The 27,811-nt window shown below is 47.7% G+C and overlaps 1 protein-coding gene and 1 pseudogene across 1 annotated transcript; both read left to right on the top strand.

Moving 5' to 3' along the window:
- Positions 1-751: 751 nt before the first annotated feature.
- Positions 752-27,596, top strand: LOC133378933 (uncharacterized). The gene is given in 14 exon segments (XM_061613546.1): positions 752-862; positions 1,885-2,512; positions 4,267-4,387; positions 5,093-5,175; positions 6,222-6,348; positions 7,529-8,012; positions 8,014-8,505; positions 11,241-11,461; positions 16,280-17,241; positions 20,091-20,267; positions 20,676-20,820; positions 21,687-21,764; positions 22,982-23,062; positions 25,468-27,596. Coding segments are annotated over 13 exon segments (4,500 nt in total). The 5' UTR covers positions 752-862; positions 1,885-2,056; the 3' UTR covers positions 26,541-27,596.
- LOC133382466 (5S ribosomal RNA) lies at positions 15,504-15,629 on the top strand (annotated as a pseudogene).
- Positions 27,597-27,811: the final 215 nt, after the last annotated feature.

Raw genomic sequence — 27,811 nt, forward strand, 5'->3', positions numbered from 1 at the left:
GTTGTTTTAGGCTACTCAGATGTGCAGCAGCCAAGGCCAGCACCTTGTAGGGTTTTTTTTAAAAAGTAACAAATGTAATTGTAGTGATTACTTTGGAGGAAAAGTAAGTAATCAGTTACTTTCAGAGCAATTGTAATTGTAACGGTGATTACTACTTTTTTGGGCCATGTACCTGTAACTGTAATTTATTACTTTTTAAAAGTAATCTTCCAAGCTCTGAAGGAAGCGATCCTAATCCACTAGGGAAAAACCAAAATCGACAGGCAGGCTGTGTCTGTGTATTACAATGCAGAAAGTGTGGTCCTCTAGATGCTGTCAGACTCCAACTCCCATCATTCCTCAGGGTTGGCCACGCTGGCTGAGGCTCATGGGATTTGGAGTCCAACAACATCTGCAAAGCACAGGCACCAGGTAGGCCTAGGATGATCTAGGAAGGTCAAGATTGTCTAACTCCAGCCTTCCTCGACTAGGTGCCTTCCAGATGTTGCTGAACTGCAGCTTTCATCCTTATAACGTCATCATCCCTCACCATTGGTCATGCTGGCTGCTGGGGGAACTGAAGTCAGCGTCTGGAGGGCACCCGATCCTCCAGCTTTGCCAAAAGTCACAAAAGAGTGAGCAAGCTTTCCAGCTTTGCAGAATTCTTCATCAGGGTGGATGGGAAACAAAGAGAAGCAGAGTCAGTCTAAGGGTTAAAGTGGTAGAGCTCGGATTACTAGAGGGAAATTTGGGAAGGGTGAATGGGAAGTGCCACATCCGGCCCGATCCCTTTCCAAGCCTTCCAGTGGGAGAAATCCCTTTGATGGCTCTGCACAGGCTGCCTTAGCGTCTCCGCCCCCCCCCTGCGCCCCCCCCCTATCTGGTGAGTGAAAAATGCCTTTGGGGTGCAGCAGGAAGTGGGTGGACAATGCAAGGGAGGAAAGCGAGTAATGGGTTGGAAGAGGGAGAGAGAAGTAGGTAGCCCTGGTGATCCCCAACAGAGGGGAAAAAATTGCACAGCTATGCAAAATCTGTTGTTAGGACCAAGTAAATCAGGAACATTGAAAGCTGCCTTTGACCGAGTTAAGACTTTGCTCCACCTAGCTCAGTATTGTTTACACTGACTGGCACCAGCTCGCCTGGGTTTCAGGCAGGGGACATGAACCCAGCCTTACCTGGAGATCGGAGGGATTGGACTTGGGCAGTAGAGTAGTGGCAAATTCAGCAGTGCAGGGTCCCTTGAAGATAGACACCCCCCCTTCTCAGTGGCTAACACACTCCCCTTTCATGCTGATTGGCTCATAGGATGCTGGAGACGTGGGGACCCTGCTGGGACCTGGCTCCCCCCAAAAGCCACGCGCACCCACCCTAGCCCTGACATTGTACTACTCTACTGCCCAAGTCCAATCCCTCCGATCTCCAGGTAAGGCTGGGTTCATGTCCCCTGCCTGAAACCCAGGCGAGCTGGTGCCAGTCAGTGTAAACAATACTGAGCTAGGTGGAGCAAAGTCTTAACTCGGTCAAAGGCAGGGCTTGGACAAATAGGGTGGGACTTTGCCAAAGCCCACCTGAGCAGCTTCCAAAGCACCTGACAACTGGCTGGGGGTCGGGAGCCTTTGGAGCGTTGTGCAAAGCAGGAACCAAAAACTAAACAGGACCCACCATCCCCAGCTGGCTGAGATGACGGGAGGGCAATCGTATAGCTTGGTCTGGGTGTTTTCTCCTCTGTTTCAGAAGCTGCTGCCAGTCAGTGTAGTCAACACTGAGTCAGATGGAGGCTCAGTATAATGGCTTCCTATTAGTTCCTGTCAGCCAGGTCTGCGCTGGCTTCTTGTCTGTGCCGTGGAGGTGGAGGATTTCCCCACCCTGCCCTCTGAATCTTGTTTTTACCTCCTTGCCTTACAGGAGGAAGTTTGGGTCATTCCAGGTGCCACTCGCTTTTTCTCATCAGGATTCTTTCTGTTTGGCAGATGTAATTGCCACACAAGAAAAGATTACTTTTGCAGAATTTATTTATCCCTTCTTCCCCTCCCCCTCCTCAAATTTGGCCAATTGGCACTTGCAAAAGAACAAGGTGATGCTTCGGATCCTCTTGGAGACTGTGCTGACGCACGGATTGAAGACAGAAGCCCAAGACTTGGTGGGCCCTGAATCCACACGAGGCTCTGGCTCGGTTGAGGCTGGGGGCACAGAGGAATGCTGGGAAAAAATAGTGAAGAAGATCCTCGGTGGAGACGACGCCAGCTCAAGTGTGCAGTGCCGGCGTTTCAGGCAGTTCCGTTACCAGGAGGCTGCCGGGCCCCGAGCGGTCTGCAGCCAACTCCATGAACTTTGCTGCCAGTGGCTGAAGCCAGAGAGACATGCCAAAAGCCAGATCCTGGACCTGGTGATGTTGGAGCAGTTCCTGACCATCCTCCCCCCAGAGATGAAGAACTGGGTCATGGAATGTAGAGCGGAGACCTGCTCCCAGGTGGTGGCCCTGGCAGAAGGTTTCCTTCTGAGCCGGGCAGATGACAAGAGGCACAAAGATCAGGTGAGAACCAGCCATCCAGGTTGGGCTGAGAACGTGAGTAAGGATAGCCTAACAAATGCCACTAGTGGTCCAACTTTTTTTGTGGAGGGATGACCTAGACCACTTTCAAACAACTAAAAAAATTATCTTCCATCCCAGTTATTGCAACCAGCAGGAGATTACCTTTCCCCTTGTTAGTCCTCCCCTTTGCAGAAGCTAGGAGAACAACAACATGAGACAGGGCTTTTTTAGTGGTGGCCAGGGATGTAGTCGTCCAGGATCTCAGAGGGTCTGCGACCCCTTCCTTTTTTGGGACCCAGGTCCTGGCCAGGTCCCCATGTCGCCAGCATTCTATGAGCTAATCAGCATGAAGGTGTTAGGCACTGGGAAGAGTCTTCTAACTTGCTCCCTTGCTGCTGATTGGAGCTAATCAGAGTGAAAGGAGTTCCTATTAGTTCCTACTTCAAAAGACCATGCTGTGGAGAGTAAGAATTCTGTAATTGCAGAGAAGAGACAGTGAATCCTGGTGATAGCATCCCAACTATATCATCAAGCAGTTTGTAAACATGTAGACACTGAATTCAGGAATTTAAGCAATATCTCTGACAGTGAGAAAGAACAGCCAAATGGTGACAGTGACAGAGAAGCAGAAAACAGTATTCAAGCCTGGCCAGATTATGCTATAATCTTAGAAGGTTGTGTAATCTTAGAAGGGGATGTGGCTGTGACTATCATGAAGGGACCATGCACTGAATTTGCCGCTACGCTACTGGTGGTGGCTCCCAATGTATGAAACTCCCCCCCCCCACTGGGAGATATTTGGTATGGACCTACGGCTGACATATTTAAGTACTAAATGAAAACTCTTTTTTATGCAGGCACTTGCTCTGTGATTTGTTTTATGTCGGGGACATCTCCTCCCCCCACTCTTTATTTACTTTTTTTTAGTGTTAAGCAGAGATTATTTATTCATTTAACATAATTTGTATGCTGCTTGATTGTAGAAAACCTCAAAGCGGTTTACATAAGATATAAAATGTACATTAAAACTACCAGTAAAAAGTCAAAAGCTAAAACATTAGATGTAAAAGATCTCAATAAATACATAGAAATATACCTGATAAAAAGTTACGTTAAAACACATGTCAACTTTACATATCTGGGTAGGGTTGCCTAAAGAAACCCTTTTTTCGTGTATTACAGTATTTCTATTTTATTTTCCCCGCCCTTCTCCATCAGGGCAGGTTGCAGCATTTTAAAATAACACTGTTTAAAAACCAGTTAAAACAGATTACAATCAAAGAGAATAGGTTGGGTCCTAAAAATACACATCTCAGGAGTTGAAGGACCAGGATAAAGAGCTGTGTCATCTGCATATAATGGAAACCAATTGCATTTATTTTAAATGGTTGTTATTAAAACAATTTACTTAGTTGGTGTTTTTCTACCCTAATCCAAAGCACAGGGAGGTGTGTGGAGCCTCCCTGTGCTCTGGATTAGGGTAGAAAAACACCAAGTAAATAAAGCTCCCATATCATTGACTTCACAATTTCTTTTCTAATCGCTCACCCTGTTAACCTGGGTGGGATCCTCACTGCTATTTTAAGGATGGTGCAAAGCAGGCTAGTGAGGGGGTGTGGCCTGGGGAAGAAGGGGTGTGGCCTGGAGACAGTCCCAAGGGCCTGACAGAGAGGCTTGGAGGGCCATATTCAGCTGCCAGGCCTGAGATCCCCTATGTTTGCCTTATGGGATTCTCAATTATATTTTTTATGCAGGGCCTGCTAGGGGAAGTTGTTCTTGATTTCCCTGAAGCAGAGGAGGCTCCGTCGGACGCCAGGCCGAGGTTGTGCTCCAGGAGACCCACACAGGGGAGGGATGGAAGCCCCGCCTTGCCAGGTAAGGATAAAAGGGGCGGTGTTTCACTTGGCCTCCTTCCCCTGACCATGCTTAACATCCCTGGCCTGCTTTCATGTTCCCCTTGAAACCCTTGCCTAGCCTATTCCGCCAGTTCAGAAATGTTTCAGTAGGTGTTAAATCGTTTTAATGGGTTAGAGCAACCCTTCCTCTTCCAACTGAGGGTTTGTTGGTGTCTAAAGCAGGGATGGGGAACCTTCAGCCTGAGGGCCGCGCTCCCTTCTGGGCCACCTTCTGAGGGCCACATGCAAGTGGTGGGCAGAGCCAGAGATGACAAGTGGGCAGAGTGATGCATGTGACCTTCACCTTTGTGCAGTAGGCTACTTTCTACACACACATTCTCAGAGCTTGGAAAAGTTAATTTTTGAACTACAACTCCCATCAGCTGGGGCTGATGGGAGTTGTAGTTCAAAAAAGTAACTTTTCCAAGCTCTGCACATTCCTGCACTTTTCTGTGTCCTCCATCCACCCAAGCAAGGAGGACTATCAGAGTTCAAGGACACAGCCAGGAAAAAAACAACAACAGAGAGGCTACAAAGCAGGGCTGATGAAGGATGTGGCCTGGGCAGAGTCCTGAGGGCCAGATGCAACAGACTAGAGGGCCGCATTTGGCCCCCGGGCCTGAGGTCTCCCACCCCTGGTCTTGAGGATGGTGGCATCTTCCTAGCACATTTGTGTCATTTGCAGGTGGTGGAAAGCTGCTGGCGATGGAGACCGCGCCTCCTCCTGTTGGTGGTGGAGGGGAACCAGTGTCCGGGCACCCTGGTCAGGTAGGGGTCGGCGCCGCCGGAGAGACTGCCAATATTACAGTGCCGTCCTACCAATTGGCGGTGCGACCGCACTCAGAATACCATGTACAGTTCTGGTTGCCTTGCCCAAAAAAGGTGGAAAAGTTTCAGAAATGTGCAATCAAAATTATCAAGGGGATGGAGCAACTCCCCGATGAGGAAAGGCCATCCAATGAAGCTGAATGTTGGAAGGCAGTAAAAAAGGACTTTTTCACACAGTGCGTAGTTAAGAACGTAAGAAGAGCCTGCTGGATCAGGCCAGCGGCCCATCTAGTCCAGCATGTTCTCACAGTGGCCAACCAGGTGCCCATGGGAAGCCCGTAAGCAGGACTTGAGTGCTCCAGCACTCTCTCCTCCTGTGGCTTCCAGCAACTGGTTTTCAGAAGCATGCTGCCTCTGACTATGATGGCACAGCACAGCCATCCTGGCTAGTAGCCGTCGATAGCCTTATCCTCCACGAAATAAACTGTGGCATTTGCTCCCACAAGAGGCAGTGATGGCCCCCAACCTGGATGGCTTTAAAAGAGGATTATTTGAATGCAGGGAGGATAAGGCTATCAGCGGCTACTAACCAGAATGGCTATGTTGCCCCTCTACTGTTGCAGTACCAGTTGCTGGGAACCACAGATGGGCGGAGTTGCTGGTGCACTCCACTCCTGCTTGCGGGCTTCCCATCGGGGCATCTGGTTGGCGACTGTGAGAAGAGGAGGCTGGACCAGAAGGGGCCTTTGTGCTGAGGACTCTGATCCAGCAGCCAGATTGTTCTTATGTTCTTAGGAGAGTTGGATATGCTGATGCCCTGCGCAGCGGCCTGGGCCTGAACGAAACCACCCTTTCCCATTTGCTTCTCCGCTAGGAAACCTTTGAACACCACGATTATTTCGTTATTTATTGAACAGGATTGATATACTGCTTGATTGCAATAAACAGCAAGAACCCTATGACAGTAGTGGGTACAAGAAAACCGAGTAAGGTCACTCGGTTGTTCCATTACGTGTTTTGGGAAAATGCTTTTCTTCCCCTTCCAGGGTCCGGTGACCTTCAAGGATGCAGCTGTGCTTTTCACAGAGGAAGAGTGGCCTCTGCTTGATCCGTCTCAAAGAGCCCTGCAGTGGGAAGTCATGGTGGAGAACTATGCAAATCTGACCTCGCTGGGTGAGGCTCCCACTTTCCCTTGGTTGATACAGGCATTTTTAGATCAGGGATTCCCAAACTGGGTCCACAAGCTCCATCCAGGTGGTCCGTGGCATGTCTGCTTTGAATATCCACATCGATTTTTAATTGTATTTAATTGTGTTATAATTGTATTATAATAAAATACAATATAAGAAACAATTAACAAATACAATTAAAAATCATGCGGCATCTAGCACAGCGTATTACAGTTGCTGCGGCTGGCAGAAAAATCATGAAGTGGTCTGCTAAGACCACAGCAATTTTCAAGTGGTCCGTCTGTGTGTGGGAATTTGGGAACCTCTGCTATACAACAACAACATGGTTAGCCTTTATGCTCAGCATGCTATGATTGGGCATCTTCTGCAAACCTGCCAAGCTGGAAGAGAAATCTTTTTACAGGTTACAGAGCCTTTACGCGGCTAGACTTCTTCAAAGCCATGATGTTTTGCTGGCCCCCCTCAATACTCTGTTGCACTGAGTCAGCATCCGTTGGGTTGTATTCAACATAACGTTAAGCAGATCATTCTCCTTGCACAACAGAACCTCAGGGAACTCCTTGCGCAATGGCATGTTCTCCTCCTGGGCTTGGTCTTGCTGTATACTACCCCATGGCCCATCTACCTCAGTATCGTCTATAACAGGGTTCTTCAACCTTGGGTCCCCAGATGTTGTCGGATTAAAGCTCCCATCAACCCCAGCCAGCTTAGCCAATGGCCAAGGATGATGGGAGTTGTCGCCTGACAGCATCTGGAGACCCAAGGTTGGAGAACAGTGGTCTACACTGACTGGCAGCAACTCTCCAGGATTTCAGGCAGGGGTGTCTCCCTCTCTTACCTGGCAATGCTGGGGATTCAGCCTGGGGCCTTCTGCATGCAAAGCAGATGCTCTACCCACTGAGCTACATCCCCTCCGCCCATTGGTACATCTTCTAAATCTGTTCTGAGCTTTCCCCCAATCCATCAGAGCATATTTGCGACAACATGGGGCGAGGGTGTAGAGGGAGGGAGAATCCCATTGCGCTAATACTAATCCTTGCACCAGTGCAACTATTTAGCTGAATACTCCCTGTTGTGTCTTTCACACCAGCAATTATTTGGGCTTATTTCCTGACCTCCATTTCTCTCTCATCATCTTCACACCATTTCTCTTTTTATTCCAGCTGGTGATGTCTGGGAGAGCAGGAATGAGGAAGAGCCACATGGAGTGTCCTTAGAAAGAGTCTCATGTGCAAAGGCAGAAGAGCAGTTCAAGGCAACTGAGACTGAAGCAAAACAGGAGAGGAGGACCACTCCCTTTGCTTCAGAAAGGGTTGATTTCCCTGAAATAACAGTCCAAGAAAAAATAAGCAATAGGCATGCATCATTTGCTTCTGAAAGTCCTGAGTCCCGTGAAACAACAATGCCCCCCAAAATCACCCATGGGCATACATGGTTTCCTCCTGAAAGTGATCTTCCCCACAAAAAGGGCCATGAAAAGAAAAGGAGCAAGTGCAATGCGTGTGGGAAGAGCTTTAGTCATAAATCGCTCCTTAATGAACATAAACGCATTCACACAGGGGAGAAACCATATACGTGTTCAGAATGTGGAATGAGCTTCAGCCAGACCACCACCCTTACCTCTCATCAGAGAATCCACACGGGAGAAACCATATCAGTGCTCCATGTGTGAAAAGAGCTTTAGTCACAGCATAAGCCTATGCTCCCATCAAAGGAGCCACACAGGGGAGCAACCGTTTAAGTGCTCAGAGTGCGGAAAGAGCTTCAGTCGAAACACAAGCCTGACTATGCATCAAAGAATTCACACTGGGGAGAGACCGTATACATGTTCATTCGTTGGGAGGAGCTTCAGCCGCAGCCAAAGCCATGCTAACCATCTAAAACTGCTCACTGGGGAGAAACCATACAAATGCTTAGAGTGTGGAAGGAGCTTTATAGAGAGTTCATACCTTAAGTCACATCAAAGAATCCACACAGGGGAAAGACCATATATATGCTTGGTGTGTGGAAAGAGCTTCAGGTGGCTAGCAAACTTAAATGATCATAAAAAAATCCACACAGAGGATTGTTCCATGAATTCTCCAGGGGGATCACAGTTTGTATTACACCCTTCACTTCCAGGAGAAACCATATACATAGATTAGAGCTTTTCTGAACAATCATTTTCTGAGATAGAGCATAAAAACCCACTCAATGTAGTAGAAACCCCCCTTGGCTTGTAAAACTCTATTGCTATAGACAACACAAAAAGAGCTCAAAAAGGTTCAGAAAAGGGCTGCTGTAATTATCAAAGGGCTGGAGCAAGTCCCCTTGGTTACAAAAGGTGGGGTAAATTTATTTTAAAAAAAGGCAAGGAAGTGGGCACATGATGGAGGTGTGTAAGACAATGGGTGGTGTGGAGTGGATCGGGAGAAAATCCTAATTCTCCCAGTGAAGTTGAACCATAGATGATTCACGACAGACAAAACAAGGTACTTTAAATTCTCACGCAGCACAAAGTTAAACTATGGAATTCACTCCCACTAGAGGCAGTAATGGCCACCAATCTGGACGGCTTTAAAAACGGATTAAAGAAATTAATGTGTGTCAAAGGTTGCCTCCCTGGCTTGTGCATCATTTTGAATTGGGCATGCTCATATGACACCCTTAAGAAAGTGGAAGTTTCCAGATTTAACGTTTGAGGACCAGGCTAATATTCAGCAGTCAGGGGTGCTTAGCCAATCTTTGGGGGCCTAATCATACATCCCAGAGGCATGGGCTTCTCGCCTCTTCAATCCTCTGTCAAGCTGATTTGGGCTGGATAGATGCATTGCAACGTTCACTTTTCATTCCTTCATTTTTTTTTTATCCTCAGGCTTTGCAAGTTCTTTGTTTTTCTTGGATTGGGTGGACTCTCGGCTGCTGTAAATAAATGTATTAACCTTTAAGGTGCCGGGAGGACTCTGCTGTTTTTGCAGCAACAGACGTAACACCGAGTGGCCTAAGCGTTAAATTCTTTCACCATATCTGATGACCTGCACACTTTTGTAGGCTGTGATAATAAATCCTTTCCATAGAAAAAGAGGAAGGCCAAACAAGAAATGGATTGATTCCACAAAGGAAGCCACAGACCTTACAAGATCTCAACTTACAAGATCTGAACAGGGTGGTTTAAAACATGCAATTGGAGGTCACATTCATAGGGTCGCTATAAGACGTAGTTGACTTCAAGGCACATAACAAATGTCATTCTTAACTGTTACAATCTTCATTGGCCTGCCCCCAGCTAGTAACTTGGAACCATGCCATGGATTGAGGTAACGTTTATCACTTTTGGAAAGCCATGCATTGTACCATGGTAATTTATTTATGGCATTTACATGCCACCTTTTGTCCAAGGAGCTCAAGGTGGTGTACGTGGTTCTCCCCTTCCTCATTCAATCCCCATAACAACCTGTGAGGTAGCTTAGGCTGAGAGGCAGTGATTGGCCCAAAGCGGCCCAGTGAGCTTCATGGCTAAGTGGGGATTTGAACCCTAGTCTCCCAGATCTTAGTCCAGCATTCTAACCACTCTACCACATTAGCTCTGATACTGGCTGTTTTATTTTCATCTCGAAATGGAAATGGACTGCCTTCAAGTCGATCCCAACTTACGGCTACCCTATGAATAGGGTTTTCATGGTAATCAATATTCAGAGTGGGTTTATCATTGCCTCCCTCTGAGGCTAGTCCTCCCCAGCTGGCTAGGGCCTGCTCAGCTTGCCACAGCTACACAAGCCAGCCCCTTCCTTGTCCGCAACTGCCAGCTGGGGGGCAACTGGGCTCCTTGGGACTCTGCAGCTTGCCCACAGCTGCACAGGTGGCAGGGCACGTAACCCCTGAGCCACTCTGTGGGGGTGACCTTTAGCTGGCCCTTGATACCCAGGAGACACAAGCAGGGATTTGAACTCACAGACTCTGGACTCCCAGCCAGGCTCTCCTCCCCACTGTGCTATACCAGCTGTTAATCTCATAATAAATCCATAGGCACTGCTGCAGGCTGCACATTTGAACTGATCAGTGAAATAGACTGGCCATGTCCCCTTCATCGCCTCTTTGCCAAAGATATTTGGCTAGATCAGCCTTTGGCAGCCTGGTGTCTTCCAGATGTTTTGGACTTTACAAGCAGACTCATATCCCACGTTGCTCAAAAATGCAAAGAACCCCAAAACCGAGTGTAGGGTTGTAGTGGATGGTTAAAATTAGTGCCATTTTGAAAGGCTCACTTTGCCTCCTTGATTCAAAATGGCATCCAAACAGAAACCAAAACCAGCTCCAGATCTGAGGAATCCTTATAGCAAATTCGGTGATGAAAGCTTCAGAGGTGTCCAAAAGCATAGAGAACAGATGGACAGACAACGTCCCAAAATCTAGATCTAGATAAGATGTCCTCCCTGCCCTTCACCAGAAGATTCCAAGGCGAGTTACAACACTATATTCATACCACTAAAAGTAAGTAAAGCCACTTAAACACTCATTGGCAGCTGGTGCCCATTGGGACTGGAGGGGAGAAGGCAGAAGGCCAACAGTAGGCGGAGCCTGGGCCAGTGACAGACAGAGCCAACCAATCCTAGTTTGAAGAACGTAGCAACCTAAGAATAGCCTGGGGGATCAGGCCAGTGGCCCATCTAGTCCAAAATCCTGTTCTCACAGGGTCCAACCAGATATGGGGCCTAAGTCATTTAGGGTTTTAAACCCCAAAGGCAAGTACCCTGAAACGGGGTCAGAAGCGAAGAGGCATCCAGGGCAGCTGTTTTCAAATGTGTGTGTTTATAAATGCAACTCTGGCCAGCAAATCCGACCGCTGCACGCTGGGGCTCATGGGAGCTGTAGTTCAAAAGAGCTGGAGGGCACCAGGTTGGCAAAGGCTGGGCTAGGGGCAGTTGGCCCCACCAGGACTGCTCCAGCAGGGCAGCAATGCAGGCCCCTTTCAATTCCAGCCCAAGAGGGAAAGCGGATCCCAGAAGGGAAAGAGCTGGCAATGCAGGGGGTGCCCAGTGCGGCGGAGGAAGGGCCTTTGCTCAGTGGGCAGAGCATGTGCAGAAGGTCCCCGGTTCAATCCTCCATGGCATCTCCAGGTAAGGCTGGGAGAGAATCCTGCCTGAAATGCTGGAGAGCCGCCATATGCAGCTTCCTATGTGGTTCCTATGATGGGAGGGGGCTGGCCAAATGTACCCCCCCCAGGTTCCCTCGAGCAGCTGGAGTCCCGGAGGAGAAGGAGGATTAAACTGGGGGGGGGAAGGAAGGAAGGAGATATCAGCCCCACCAACCAAGCCCGGGGGAGGGGGAGAGAGGAGGAAATCTCTGGCTTGCAGTGAGGGGGTGGGGCTCCTGTCATTCAGTCCTCCGATTGGGTCAAGGTACCGAGCTCTGGCTCCTAGAGAGGCAGGAAGTTTTAGAGGGAGGGGAGAGAATATTGAAGGGGCGGGGAGGTCTCCATTCATAACCCGGGGAGAGAAGAAAGCCTGGAGAGGAGGAGGAGGAGGCTGAGGCTGGGGTGTGCAGAGGACAAAGAGGTGCAATATGCGGGGGGAAGGAGAAACGATTTTGCGGTTTTCTGCAGACAGTGCAAAGGGGAGGGGAGAGAAGGAGGGAGAAAAAGGATTTTGGGGTGTGTGGGAAAAGGAGGGAAGAGACCACCCCACTCTGGGGATCCATAGTGGAGGGGGGGCTGATCCATGCAGCCTAGGTGTAAAGTGCCCCCCCAACTTGCTGCAGGGTCTCCAATGCAAGATCTTTTTTGTGAAACCTCCCCTCCCCTCCGTACAGATCAATCCCCACCCCAGGGGGATACGCAGCCCCGGGAGGGGAGGGGGAAAGGGGCCCCTCGTGTAAAGGAAGCCGCCTTATGGGGGGGGGAAGAGGACGCTTCCTGGGGTGGGGGTGCTGTTGCTGTGTGACGTTTGTGCCCCGGAGCTGGAGGAGGAGAGACCCCTTTGAAGGGCGAGACTCGAGGAAGGAGATTTTAAATGTGGGTGGGGGGGAGAGAGGAATAGACAGACATTGGGAAGGAATATCGGCCTTGTTGAGAGATTCCTTGGCAAAGGGAGGGTTGGGGTGGGGTTGGAGATGTGGAAAATCTTGTCTTGTGAACCGCCCAGAGAGCTTCGGCTATGGGGAGGTCTATAAGTTTAATGAAATAAATAAAATAATAAATAAGATGTGCATTTTTGGTGGGGGATTTTTAGATTGAGGGAATTTGAAAGTGATCCGCTTCTTGAGGGCTTTCGAAGATTCCACAAGACAGTTGTTGTTATGTGCCTTCAAGTCGACTACGACTTATGGCGATCCTATGAATCAGTGACCTCCAAGAGCATCTGTCATGACTCATGAACCACCTCAAGACAGAGGCTGGAGGAAATATGTATGTGGCCCCTTCTCCGCTGAACTTGAGAGGGAGGGGCTTCTCCAGAGACCTCCCCATAAGAGTTTGTTTGTTTAATACATTTATAGCCCACCTTTCCTCCAAGAAGCTCAAGGTGGCACACAAACTTAGCTGATGTTATCCTCACAACAACCCTGTGAGGTAGGCTAGGCAGAGAGACAATGACTAGCCCAAGGTCACCCAATGAGTGGTGATTTAATACCCTGGTGTCCCAGTTCACTATACCACCACTAACCACTATACCACCACCACCCCAGTTGGTTGGAGGAGAAAATAACCCTCCTCCTGGTGGGGATCTTGCGTCCCCTTCAGGATTGGCCCAGCCGAGGGATGCTGAGGATCTTCCTCTGTTGGGGCTGCCCACCTCCCTCCTGCTCAGCCTCACCACTTTCCTTGGAAACATCCATGTTGGCAGGAGAGCTAAAGAGGGTCCAAAGTACAATAGCAGTACTCACAACAACCCCGTAAGGTGGGTCAGGATGAGAGGCTGTGTATAATGCAGTGGTTCGTGCAGGTTGGGGAGAATTTTCTCCAGCCTGAGGGCTACATTCCCTCATGAGCAGCATTACAGGGGCAACTTTCCAGTGGTGAGTGGGGCCAGGGACAAAATGCAGAAGTCAGAAGGTTCTTCTGTATACACAGAGACAGCACGTGGAGAGAGTGCAGAGCGCTGGGCTAAGACCAGAACCAAATCCCCAATCAGCTACACAGCTCCCTGGTCACTGTGAGCCAATGACTATTTCTCAGCCGAGCCTACCTCACTGGACTGTTATGAGGATAAAAGGTAGTAAACTTTATGTGCTTCTCTAAATTTTGGACATCCACTATTTGCACACTGGCATATGTGTGTATGTGTGTGTCTTATTATATTTAATTAGCTCAGTGTTAATATTGAACTATGTCCCAAGGGACCCAGGTTCAAATCCCTACTCAGGAATGAAATTCATCTGGTGACCTTGGGCCAGTGACAGTGTTGTTGTGAAGACAAAGGGAGTGGAGGGGGTCAAACTATATTTCTCACTGTGAGCTCCTTGGAGGAAGGCCTGGATAAAAATATAAAAGTACAACACAATATATGGCTTAAAATATAATTAAGCAAATAAACTTCATCAAGGCACACCTTGCTCCCAATGCTTCTTTCAGGAAACCTAATCCCACTGTTGACACCATTGTTGCACACCACCCCAATCTTCCAGTGGTGAGAGATCTCCAGGGGTCCCTGCGCTTACCCAGGGTTTGGTTTCCTTGGAAAGAAGGTCAGCAGAGACTGTGGTGTCTTTTAGGAAATATGGTTTTTATTTACACACATTCCAACCTGAGCTTAAGATGGAGGAGTTCAAAGCATTAGCAATCCAGTAGATCTTGCTTTTCCATCAGGCTTACAGGAGGCATCCTAAAGCCATGGTGCCCTGTCCCCAGTTCCCAGCCTTTCCTCAGACTAGCTAAAAACACAAGCCTCTCTTAGTCCCCAGGAAGGGGGAGAGCTCTCCTGAAGAGTTTCAATAACAATAGGATCTCCCTGGCTCATTCTCCAGTTAATGGGCAATTGACAGGCCTGTTAGCTCACCTGGCTACTCTATTAGATTAACAAAGGAGGCTCATCTGACCAACAGAGCAGGTTTCTCAGCTGCAAAGCCCACCTCCAGGTGCAGGGTTCCAATTCAGAGACTGGGAGGGGACTCATATAAATCATCTATCTCACTCCCCAAACCCATAACAGTATATTTCTGTTTTGTTACCACGATATACAGTAATACAGAAGGGGAGGAGGAGAGTGGGCAGGCACTGGGCAGAGGGGAAGCCCCTTTCCGTTCTAGAAGGAAAACATTATGAACAGTATCATTGCTTTTCAGGGTTTCCCCCACCTTTTTATTCTACAGCAAGCACATGTAGCCTCCCACCTTTAAACCAAAGCTGTCCCTGGCCACATCCGCACCAGACCTTTCTTTCACTTTGGACAGTCATGGCTTCCCCAAAGAATCCTGGGAAGTGTAGTTTGTGAAGGGTGCTGAGAGTTGCTAGGAGACGCCCTGTTCCCCTCACAGAGCTACAATCTCCAGAAGAGGGGCTGACCATTAAACCACTCTGGCTACCTGGAGCTCTGTCAGGGGAATGGGGGTCGTGCTGTGAACTTCCACTTTACATTTAACTTCTATGGCTTGTTTTGCATTGCAAAAAAAATAGGACACAAAATAGAGAAATAGAGGACACAAATTTGCACAAAAGTTGTGTGTGCTGATTTATATGCATAGATGCACATTTAGAAATAACTGCTAAAATACTCCAGGCATCTAAGCATTTTTAAAATTTTAATGGCAGGTATCATAAAATAAATACTGACAGTATATAGAAAATACAAAATGACTTTATCAAATTGCAGCACCAGTTGGGTTGTTAAAAAATGACTTGCCGTGAGGTGCACAAATGAAGGATCTAATATTTTCGCACAAATATCAAGGCTGAGCTTTTCCAGGAAGCCAAGGAAGTTAAGGCAGCCCTCCTAGGCTAAATTCAGCCTGACATATATTTCAATCCTGACGTGTTAGTTAGATCACAGCCAGTGGGAACTTAGCGCCGATTTGCATCAAAATAAGGGGACATCAACAAAAAAAGAGGCAGAAACTGTTTTTTGTTGTTGCAAAAGTTAACTTGTTCACCAGGCAAATCACTCCTGTTGGAACCACTGCAAACGCCAGTAGAGTCCACTCTTTTCAAAACCCTTAAAAGCAAAAGCAGCCTACAGCCCTACTACCCTAAACACACCCAATCTCATCTGATCTTGGAAGCTAAGCAGGGTCAGGCGGCAGGCCTGATTAGTACTTGGATGGGAGACCACCTGGGAATACCGGGTGCTGTAGGCTTAGAGGAAGGCAATGGTAAACCACCTCTGAATACCTCTTACCATGAAAATGGAAATGGACTGCCTTCAAGTCGATCCCAACTTAGGGCAACCCTATGAATAGGGTGTTCATGGTAAGAGGTATTCAGAGGGGGTTTACCATTGCCTCCCTCTGAGGCTAGTCCTCCCCAGCCAGCCCCTTCCTTGTCCGCAGCTGCCAGCTGGGGGGCAACTGGGCTCCTTGGGACTCTGCAGCTTGCCCACAGCTGCACAGGTGGCAGGGCACGTAGCCCCTGAGCCACTCACTGTGGGGTGATCTTTAGTTCACCCTTGACACCCAGGAGACATGAGCAGGGGGGATTTGAACTCTCAGACTCTGGACTCTCAGGCAGGCTCTCCTCCCCACTGTGCTATACCAGCTGTCTTACTGTGAACACCCTATGAATAGATCCAAAAAAGATTCATAGGGTCGCCATAAGTCGTAATCGACTTGAAGGCATATAACAGCAACGAAAAGCAAAAGTATTAGGCAGAAAGAGTACGGTTGAGCAACATGGGGGGGGAGGGGATTTGCTTTGGGGGGATTGATTCAGATTAGGGGAGTGGATGATACCAAGAACATTTCCTGCTGTTTTCTAAATGATTTTTTAAAATTATTTTTTCTTGTCACAGACAACAGCCAAGAGCAAATAAAGCAAAGGTTACTGCAACAGACGGCTGTGCGGCATAACCAGCTGATGGAACAATTGCTCGCGGCCCAGCAGCGGACCCAGGACAAAATGCTGAGGCAGGTGTTGGAGGCCCTACAGCCTCCGCCGGGGAATCCAGGGCTTGGCAGAGATGGTGCCTGCCAGTTTGTCCCTCCCATTGAGATAATGAAGATGGGCTCGGAGGATCACCCAGAGGCTTTTATTAACACATTCGAGCGTGTGGCCTCTGCAGCAGGGTGGCCTATTCTTTTGACACCTGCCCAAGCTAGCGTAAATACCCTATTCCCAGCAGAGACGGGGAGTTACGACAAGGTAAAGGCCATTGTCCTGGGGCCTTGGAATGCCTCTGAAGAGTCCTCTCGGAGGAGAATGCGAGAGGTCTGCTGGAACCCCAAAGTTCCCCCGCGCGCCCTGGCCCAAGAAATCCGGTCGAATGGGTTGCGGTGGTTGAAGCCAGAAATCCACACTGCAGAGCAAGTCGCGGAAATGATTTTGCTGGAACAGTTCATCTCCATACTGCCGCCGGCCCTGTGGAACTGGGTGCAGCTCCAGCAGCCCAGGAACCTGGAGGCAGCCATTACATTAACAGAGGCCTATCCTGCAAAAGAGGAACTGGAGAGGCGACAAGCTAGGACCCAGAGCGGCAACGATGACCCTAAAGCCAAAAGACTTGCTGGGAGGAATAGCGGGGGTGGCTCCCCCAGGGGCAGTGACAGGGTTCGGCCTGAGGGGACTCAGCCTAATTCTTCTGGGGAAAGGGGGAATCTCCACAGAGGACAACCCAGACCAGCAATTAAAACCCAGCCATGGAAACCACAGGATGGGGCAGGGCACCCCTTCGTCCAGCGTGGGAAAGGAGGACACATTAAAAAGGAGTGTCCCATTATGGAGTGCGCCGGGAAGGAGGCATGGATTGCTGCCCAGGTAAGCCGGGCTCCGGCAGGGAAGTGGGTGGTAACAGCCCTGGTGGATGGCAGTTGAGTAAAGGGCCTCATAGACACAGGATGTAGCCGCACCCTGGTTCAGAGAGGAACTGGATCCCCAGTCACCACCAGTGCTGCAGGTAAAAGTGCATCCATGAGGACATAAAGGGCTATCCCACACCAGTAACCTGCATATCCATCCACAGTGAAAACCTGCCATTTACCTGTAGGGATTGGCCCCAACCTGGCCCACGAGCTTCTGATAAGGAGGGATTGGCCTTGTTGCACCTTCATAGAATCATAGAATAGTAGAGCTGGAAGGGGCCTCTAAGGCCATCACGTCCAACCCCCTGCTCAATGCAGGAATCCAAATCAAAGCATTCCTGACAGATGGCTGTCCAGCTGCCTCTTGAAGGCCTCCAGTGTCGGAGAGCCCACTACCTCTCTAGGTAATTGGTTCCATTGTCGTATGGCTCTAACAGTTAGGAAGTTATTCCTGAAGTCCACTCGAAATCTGGCTTCCTGCAACTTGAGCCCATTATTCCGTGTCCTGCACTCTGGGACGATCAAGAAGAGATCCCGGCCCTCCTCTATGTGACAACCTTTAATGTACTTGAAGAATGCTATCATGTCTCCCCTCAGTCTTCTCCAGGCTAAACATGCCCAGTTCTTTCAGTCTCTCCTCATAAGGCTTTGTTTCCATTCCCCTGATCATCCTTGTTGCCCTCCTCTGAACCTGTTCCAGTTTGTCTGCATCGTTCTTGAAGTGCAGAGACCAGAACTGGACGCAGTGTTCAAGATGAGGCCTAACCAGTGCTGAATAGAGGGGAACTAACACACCTCTCTATTCACCCACTGTAATGTTCCTGCTTATAGTGTAAATATGGTAAGTGCTGTTTATATAGAAGACATATGGTAAGTGGAGTGAAAGAGGAGGGGGGAGTACATGAGCAGTAGAATGCTGGATGATTGGCTGAGCGTTTGAATGGCTGGGAGTATAAATGGAAGAATGACAGTTGAATCTGGGTGGATGTTAGTAGGGTGGAGAAGAAGGTGTTTGGTGGTGGATGGGAGTGTGGAGAAAGAGGTGTTTGAGGGTGGAGGTCAGGAGTGTGGAGAAAGAGGGAGTTGGAGTTCTGATTAATAATAAGTCAAGTACAAAACAGGAATAGATGAAACCATACGCTTGTGAAACATGCTAAAACTAATCTTGTTATTTCTGATATTTAATAAATACTTATTTGGTTTACCAAAGGCCTGATCCTTGGCTGGGGGATATACATACCAGAAGGGAGGGCCAGGTAATTACCAAGGCTGAACAGAAACAGTATCTAATGGTGGCAGTGGTGAAGCGAGGAATAATAACAATTCAAGTATCCAGAGCAACCCAGAGTTGTATGCGTTATCTATAAAGATACAAGGGGGTTGGGAACAGCATAAGCACGCAGTCACAAAAGTAACCAGCTAGAGAGAGACTCAGGCAAAGTCTCTGGGAGTATTGGTTATAGGACGTGACTGGTGGTGCTGCCTAGCAGGGGGATCTAGTGAGATCTGTGCTAGAGCGGAGTGAGAAACCATATAAAGGACGGTCCGGACTGGTGATATCCCTGGTGGTGCCTAGTGAAAGGCAGTAGCCACAAGCAGGTGGGAACCTGACAGGGAGAACCGGGGAAGGACGTCACACCCACCACCCCTCCTCCTTTTTTCTCGTAGCAGATGTGGAGGGCACGTTATTGATTTCTCCCCAAATGCACTTTTAGATAGCAATGCCGCTTGATTTTCTTAGCTGTTGCTATATCCACCAGGTTTACAGGCAAACGTGCCCCCTCCCGTGCCTCTTTGTAGCCTTCCTTAACCTGCTACTGTACTCTGAGGTAATTTTGCTGCCACCCTTTGATACTGTTTCACAACCCTTGTTTATGTAATAATATATTTGTGTCAATCCTTGTATGTATTGTAGTAGCCGGACAAATAGCCAAGCGTGTTTTGAACCAAAGTGATTTATTAAATGACATATTTGAACGTAAGAATATTTTGTGCTCAGGTTCTGAAGCATGGGGTTGTAATTAAACGTTCTTTACTCCTGGATGAAATACCCTCATTCAGTGGCTCTGTTAACAGGAAGAATAACGTCCTGCCTAGCTACCCACACGACAACTGCTCTTCCCACCCTCTTCCTTCCAAGTCGAATCCCTATTTGCCGTTCAACTGCCAAACACTCAAATACAAAACCCTCAGACCCATTCACTCAACCAATCACCAGCCAGTCGGCACCGACATTCTGTCTCATTCATTCTCCCCTCCCAACACTCGTCACTTACCTTAATCATTCCAATAAACCCCACTTACCATAAATAACATAATACAAACGCATACAATGTTTTTAACGTAAAAGTGTGGAATGTCACAGCTGTCATTCTTGCGGCTGGCTGGTCTGTCACCGCATTGGCAGGAGCAGAATCCACCGAGTGTAACAAGGGCTCAGCTGCAGGAATGGCAGCAGAATGATTCCGACCTATGCCTTACAGCAGGCCCAGGCAGTTAGATACCCAGAGGGGCAATACTCCTTATTATGTGATGGAAGGGAAGGGACTGAGGCGAGGTTTCTTGCCACCAGGGATAAAACCACTTATCACCACCTTCCAAATCTTAAATTGTTTAAGAGAAATTGGAAGCGTTTGAAAGAAGAAAGGAAATTTGGGTAACAGTGACGTCTTAGCCACTGCTACCCTACCTGGTCAGGAAAGGGTCATATGAGGCCACGTCTTCAGATCTTGGCGTCTCTAATACCTAAACCCCCTGAAACCCAAATTGTTGTAAAGGATGAAATTCCTCCTCTCTCCTCTGCAGGTTCTGGAACAATGCCACTTGACAGCTGCTCCCGACTTGAAAGTCCATCGTGACCGCAGCAATGAGAGTCCCAGAGGTGGCTCAGTTTACACCTCTTCCTCCTCCATCTCCCCTGCAGCGTCTGGATCGTTTCTTCCTTGGGGTGAAGTGGAGAGGGTTGCCGGGAGGCCCCCTCAGGTAAGAGAAGGGGGATCCAGGAGAGTGACGGGTTGCCTGCGTGCTTCCTTCTATGTTGAGTGGGGAGGGGCTCTGAAAGAATATGCTTTTTCCTCTTTACTTCTGGCTGAGCGAGCTCTAAAAGTGGCTGGTAGTGGTTAAGGTGTTGGACTATGACCTGGGAGAGCAGGGTTCGAATCCCCACATAGCCATGAAGCTCACTAGGTGACTTTGGGCCAGTCACTGCCTCTCAGCCTCATGAAAACCCTATTCATAGGGTCGCCATAAGTCGGAATCAACTTGGGCAGCACATTTAAATTTTTATAGGGGCTAATCAATCACACACGTGCAACTTTTATGGCTTCCCTTTTCAGACTGGGAGAATGGTGCTTGATGGAGAAATCTTCTTCTTCTTGTATGTATTACTAGGGTCTGGTGACCTTCCAGGCTCTCTTGACGTTTGAGGAGGTGGCTGTGCATTTCACGGAGGAGGAATGGGCTCTGCTGGATCCCGGCCAAAGAGCTCTGCACAGGGAAGTCACGAAGGAGAATTATGAGACGGTGGCCTCTCTGGGTAAAGAACCTTGTTCCTTCTTGGCTCATGGATGTCGAAGAAATGAATTTGGTGGGCCTCTCCAGGCATCCTTTTTATTGCACCATTCACCTGGGCTCCTGGAGGAAGGGTGGGATAGAAATCAAATAAATAAATAAATAAAATCTAAAGTTATTGAGCAGTTAAATGCAATCACGCTGTCAGTTCCATTTGCACTTGCAAAAGGTTTGGAGCGGTTCTACTGCTTCAGCTGCAATTGGTGTATGTCCCAGAGTTTCCTGCTAAAATCCTGTAACTTTTTGGTTTTTTTAAAGTCCCGCCTTTTGTTGTGCACCTTGCCAACAGTCCAAAATGAATCTGCTTCTTTGTGACCCAGCAGTAACCTTGCGCTGTTGGGATTAAATCTCTCTCACCTCCCCCTTGTAATAAATGGATGTTACACTTGGGCATTCAAAGAGAACGTTTGTGTGTGGGTGTGAATTTCTGAGTTTGGCTTTAGACACTTTAACGGGACCAGACGCAATTGGCTCACGTAAAAATCTCACCTCTTCGGTAACATGTTTTAAGGGTCACATGTGAATGCATGTTACACGCAGGTTCTGAAAGTCACGTGTAACAGGAGAAGGCAAGTGCTCCCAAGACCCATCACAGCATATTCTTTGCAATCCCCAGTAAGTTACTGGCTTTCTGCTTCTTCTCCTCAGTGGGAATGATGGATGGATGGAGACTCAGTTGCACACACATGGCCCTGCCCTACTCATGGGGTGCAGGAAGATCAAAATTACCTCTCTTCTGAGATTTTTAGGTTGGAAGCAGTATAGAAATGTTTACCTTTCGAGTCTTTTGTGGTTAAAAGTCCTAATTAGTTTTGTCTGTTCCCTTGAAAGAATCGGATGCCTTTTCCTGGTGGGAAGAAGGACTAGATCCGTTTATCCGGGATCCCAAAGAAGAGGAGACGCCAGCAGGTAGTTGCTTAGCTGAGTTGTGGAGCCCTTTTCTTGGTCTGGGAATTGAAGCTAAGCAGGGTCGGGTCTGGTCAGTGCCTGGATGGGAGACCGCCTGGGAACCATATGTAAGCCGCCTTGGATTTCTATCATGAAAAGGAAGGCGGGGTATCAATGTAATAAATAAATAAATAAAATCATCCAGGGTGAATTGACCCATCAGGCTGTGAGTTCTCCAGGAGGACATCTTTGATGGCTTGAAAAGGGGGTTAGGCAAATTGTTTGTTTAATTAAATTTTTATACAGCTCCATAACCGAAGCTCTCTGGGCGGTTTACAACATAAAAATCAATATACAATATACAATAAACACTTCATATTTGGTACAATTAAAAGGAAAAATATCACATTTAAATAAACATAACTAAACAATAAATCTCAACAATGTACATAACATAAAAGAATAAACAAAACAAACCGAATATAACAGTTATAAAAATGTCTAAAAATATTCTCCAATGTCCCATTGTGCTTCTCCCCACCTAACTCCATCTTCTATAACATTTCTTCCATTGTCTTCTTTCTCCAAGACAACCCCAAGACAACGCCAAGTGCGATGCCAAGTACACACTTAGCGTCGCACTGGATGCAACGCCGAGGCACGCACCGAGGCGCTGCCTCATGCAGCTCTTCCCCTTCATATGCCTGGAGCAGGAGACAAAAAATGAAGGCAGATGAATGGCAACAGCTGCAGCAACAGACAGAGTCCTTCCAAACATTCACACTCTCAGTGGCTACTAATCATGTTGGCTGCATGCTCTCTCTGAAATCTGAAATCAGAGGAACATCAGGAGGACGGGGTTCTTGCCTAAATGTCCTGCTTGTGAGATTCTCTTATGGATCTACTTGTCCCCTGTGGGGATGCCTTTGGTCTGCTCCAGCAGACCTCCTCTTATAAAGAGGAAGGACGGCCTCTGAGCCAAGGTTTCCCTTCCGTCTGCTGAGCATTAAAGTAGCTGACTTGGCTTCTGCCGTGCCACTCAGCTGAGCTTAATGGAGAGCGAATGCTAGGCTACAAGTGCCAGGTTGATTCCCGCTGGGACCACACAACCCTGTCCTGGGAGATCATGCCTTTTCCTTCTCATGGCTTTTGGGAGGGGAATACAGCAGGTGGTGGATCTGGAATGCCTAAATATTTTTGTATGCAGAACTAACTAGCCTGTCTCTTTTCTTTGGAAGAAATTCTCAAACCAGACCACATCTCTTGGCTGGGTGAAGATCCAACTGGACAGGGCTCTGAGGATGGGAAGAGATTGGCAGGTACTGATTTTTAAGAATGGTTCCTCACTCTGGGATTGAAAATATTCAATGAAGAGCTGGCTATAAATAAATAAATAAAAATAAGAATGTCATAGAATCATAGAATAGTAGAGTTGGAAGTGGCCTATAAGGCCATCCAGTCCAACCGCCTGCTCAATGCAGGAATCCACATCAAAGCATTCCCGGCAGATGGCTGTCCAGCTGCCTCTTGAATGCTTCCAGTGTCGGGAGAGCCCACTATCCCTCTAGGTAATTGGTTCCATTGTTGTATGGCTCTAACATTTAGGAAGTGTTTCCTGATAACCAGTCAAAATCTGGCTTCCTGCAACTTGAGCCCATTCCATGTCCTTCACTCTGGAACGATGGAGAAGAGATCCCGGCCCTCCTCTACGTGACAGCCTTTCATGTACTTGAAGAGTGCTATCATATCTCCCCTCAGTCTTCTCCATGCCCAGTTCTTTCAGTCTCTCCTCATAGGGCTTTGTTTCCATTCCCCTGATCATCTTTGTTGCCCTCCTCTGAACCTGTTCCAGTTTGTCTGCATCCTTCTTGATGTGTGGAGACCAGAACTGGACGCAGTATTCAAGATGAGGCCTAACCAGTGCTGTCCTGGGAAAGATTATAACAGAAATAAAAGTGTGGTGAAATATCTGTGTTGATTTGGCTAAACTCAAAGGTTGCCAGTGAAATATATACATGCACATGCACACATGCTCTCTCTCTCTTTCTCTCTCCTGTGTTAAGTAAGGCTAGGCACCAGATCCAGCCAAAGTCCAGATCCTGAACTGCATTGTGCCCATTTGGGCTGATCTGGGCTTCCACCCGATCAGGGTGAGACAGTCTCTCATGACCCCGGGCCAGGTCAGCTCACTCGGAGTGATCTGCAGCTGCCAAAAAGCAGGGCAGTCGAGCGGGCGAGAGAGAAGGAGAGGCTGGGCATACATTCTTACCAGGAAGTAAGCTCCCTTTATCTCACTTGGGGCTTCCTTTCAAGGAAGCATACGTACAGTCTGGCTGAACAGCAGCGGATCTTTCTACATGTGCAACCCAAACTCCTTCCCTTGAAGCAAGCCCCAGTGAGCCCAGTGGGGTTTCTCCTCTAGGGCAGCATATCTCAAGTTGTCATGGTAGCCAAGCATACACAATGTGTGATTTCCATTCAGCTGCAGATGAAACGCGTGACTCAAGGGATTGTCCCGGGAATCGCTTCCTCTTCTTTCCTTCCCTCGCTGTGTTTTCCAAGGGTTACATTTCAGTAATGGGGCATGTTGCTTCCCTGCCTTGGCACACGTCGCGAGAGGGGTGTAGGGGCAAGGCAGCAGGAACCTCAGCGCTTTGCGGGCACAGCAGCAGAGCCACACTGCCCTGCCCCCGTGCTCCTTCTTGGAAACTGCCAACAACGGTAGCTTAAGGTGCAGGCTTCTTTCTTTCGCTTCCTGCAGCATCAGCACAATCCTCTCCACGCTGCTGCTTTCCTCCTTGGATGTTGGAGGTATACAGGAGAGAGGAACATGGGGAGGCTCGCAAATGGCTTTGAAGCTCACAAAGAGCAGTAGTGTAGCGGCAAATGCAGAAGTGCAGGTTCCCCTCATGATAGTGACCCGATCCCCCCTCGCAGGCACACCTCCTTTTCCACTTTCCCTCGTCTCCTTTCCTGTCCTCCACTACAGCAGACGTCCCTAGGAGCCAATCGGCACGGAAGGGGAGCCTGTGGGTTAGCTACTGAGAAGCGTCTTCTTAGTGGCTTTCACCTCCGTTCATTCTGATTGGCTCCAGTCAGCAAGGAAGGACAGGACTCTTCTCAATGGCTAACACATGCTGATTGGCTCATACGCAGGGACCTGACTGGGACCCTTTTCCCAATCTATGACTCCCTGCAACCCTGGACGACTACACCCCTGGCAAAGAGGCATGCCTTGCTCCAGCAATGGAACAATGGGGAGTGCACTTAGAAGCCCCATTTTTACCCATCATGTATGATGTTAGGTGTAGAGTGGATGGGCATGACTGCCCCTAAATGACCTGGTGGGCCAATGGGGGAGGGCCGACGATCCAAGTTTGGCTCAGAGACCAGAGGTTCTCCATCCCTGTCGTACACTGTAGGCTATAGTCTGAAGGCATATAAAGCCATGTCCCTGCTGAAGCTAAGCAGGGTCAGGTCTGGTCAGTGCCTGGATGGGAGGCCGCCTGGGAACCATATGTAAGCTGCCTTGGGTTTCATGAAAAAAGAAAAGCAGGTTATAAATGTAATAAATAAATAGTAATAATAATAATAAATATTCAGAAGGTAAGCTCAGTTTCAGTTCAGCATATAGAGAGAAAAGATCCATGATAAGATTTTTTGTTTTTCCCTTAACATTCAAACATGATTTTCTTTTCTTCCCCCGCCCTCCTGCCGCCATCAGGTGACGTGCAGAACAATGGGAATTACAGGGATCAACGGATGGTGTCATCAGAGATAGCCAAGAAAGAAGCAGGAACGCAGATGATCGGAAATCTGAGGGGACCAGAAAGGCATGAGGGAAACCAGTCAAAGCATGGCAGGAAGAATACTTCTCATAGTCTTGATGTCAGTGAACCCCTCCTCACATGGGAAGATCACCAAGGAAACAACAGGAAAACATGTACATTATATGGGAAAATATTTAGGTGCAACTCACATTTAAATAGACATTGCACAATCCACACAGGGGAAGAACCATATAAATGCGTAGAATGTGGGAAGAGCTTCAGCAAGCATGCTCATCTTACTAGACATCGAAGAACCCACACAGGGGAGAAACCATTTAAATGCATGGAATGTGGAAAGAGCTTTGGCCAGAGCGGTACCCTTACTACACATCAACGAACACATACAGGGGAGAAACCATTTAAATGCATGGAGTGTGGACAGAGCTTCAGAGATAGTGGAACTTTTGCTAAACATCAACGAAAGCACACAGGGGCGAAACCATTTAAATGTATGGAGTGTGGAAAGAGCTTCAGTTTGAGCTGTACCCTTATTATACATCAACGAATACACACAGGGGAGAAACCATTTAAATGCACCGAGTGTGGAAAGAGCTTCAGAGGTAGTGGATCCTTTATTAAACATCAGCGAACACACACAGGGGAGAAACCATTTAAATGCACTGAGTGTGGAAAGAGCTATAGTATGAGTGGTGAACTTACTAGACATCAACGAACACACACAGGGGAGAAACCATTTAAATGCATGCAGTGTGGAAAGCACTTCAGAGAAAGTGGAAACCTTTCTGTACATCGAAGAACCCATACAGGGGAGAAACCATTTCAATGCAAGGAGTGCGGAAAGTGCTTCAGAGATCGTGGAACCCTTACTATACATCAACGAACCCACACAGGGGAGAAACCATTTAAATGCATGGAGTGTGGAAAGCAGTTCAGAGATAGTGGAAGTCTTGCTAAACATAAACGAAGACACACAGGGGAGAAACCATTTCAATGCATTGAGTGTTGAAAGAGCTTAATTCAGAGCAGTAGCCTTCCTAAGCAGACACAGAGAGCAGAAATCTTTGCTTTTAGAATCCATTCTTGCTGCTTGTCACAATTTTACACTAGGTTAGGTTTTCTCGTGCTGTCTTTTCCACAGTCTTTGTTGTACCTCTCTGATTAATCTTTTGGGAGATTTTATTTTTCCCTTATAAGAGCCCTTCCTGGTGATTTTTACATAGAATCAGCTTTTCTGGCCTTTGGCCTATAGAGAACATTTTGTTTGTATAGGTTACTTTTTTCACTAGGGCTGTGCATCAGAATGAACCAAATCCCAAACCAAATTAGGCTGATTCGGTTCAATTTCTATCCTGACCGGACTGGCTTGAAGCAGCTACATCTCTCTACGAGTGGATTGGCTAATCCTGAATCGATTTGTGCAGATTTGTAGCTCCAAAGAATCTTTAATGAACCCTGATAGAGTGCCTCTGAAATGTAGCAATTACAGCACTATATAAGAAGAACACTAGGGGGAGAGAGGGGAAGAAGGCTAAAATGCTGTCACCCCACCAAACACTCTCCTATCACAGTGCTTGTAGGGGGTGAAGTCTTAAAATGCAGAAATCTTTTGTAAATTTTGTCTTTTAGAAATGTTTCGTGGGTGTTGCGTGGCATTTGTTAAGCTTGTAATGTTTTGTCTTCCTTCTCAATCAATCCCAGTCCCATATATATAATACGAACATAATACATATATATGAACGTAATTGTGATTAACAAAACAGAGGTTTTTATTGTATTAACAAAATGTTTCAGCTTCTGCCTTCATCAGCTGCTAACATACAAATGCTGTTACCCAGGTGGCATTTATAGAGCTCTGAGGGTCACAGCCTGTTGGACTTTTCTATAATACCGATAGAGACGCCAACAGATTCAGCAGCATTGACCAAAAGGGAGAACGTTTGGATATACTCTCTGGACACATTGGCACCACATGGCCTGAACCTGGAGGACAGCACCACCACTAATTAGCTTCTGCAAATGAAGCCCCTCTGAGCATTCCATCCTCAAAGCTCTATAACTGCCACCTTGGTAACAGCATTTGTATGTTAGCAGCTGATGAAGGCGGAAGCTGAAACGTTTTGTTGATACAATAAAAAACCTCTGTTTTATTAATCACAATTACATTCATATATTTTTAGGTGATTAACGGAATCCTTATAGGGATCCAGAGCAAGCTTGAGTGAAGTTCTGTTTGTTGCTTTCAAAACTGTCTCTCTCTCTCTCTCTCTATATATATAT

Source organism: Rhineura floridana, chromosome 3 (assembly GCF_030035675.1).
Source record: "Rhineura floridana isolate rRhiFlo1 chromosome 3, rRhiFlo1.hap2, whole genome shotgun sequence".
Taxonomy (NCBI): domain Eukaryota; kingdom Metazoa; phylum Chordata; class Lepidosauria; order Squamata; family Rhineuridae; genus Rhineura; species Rhineura floridana.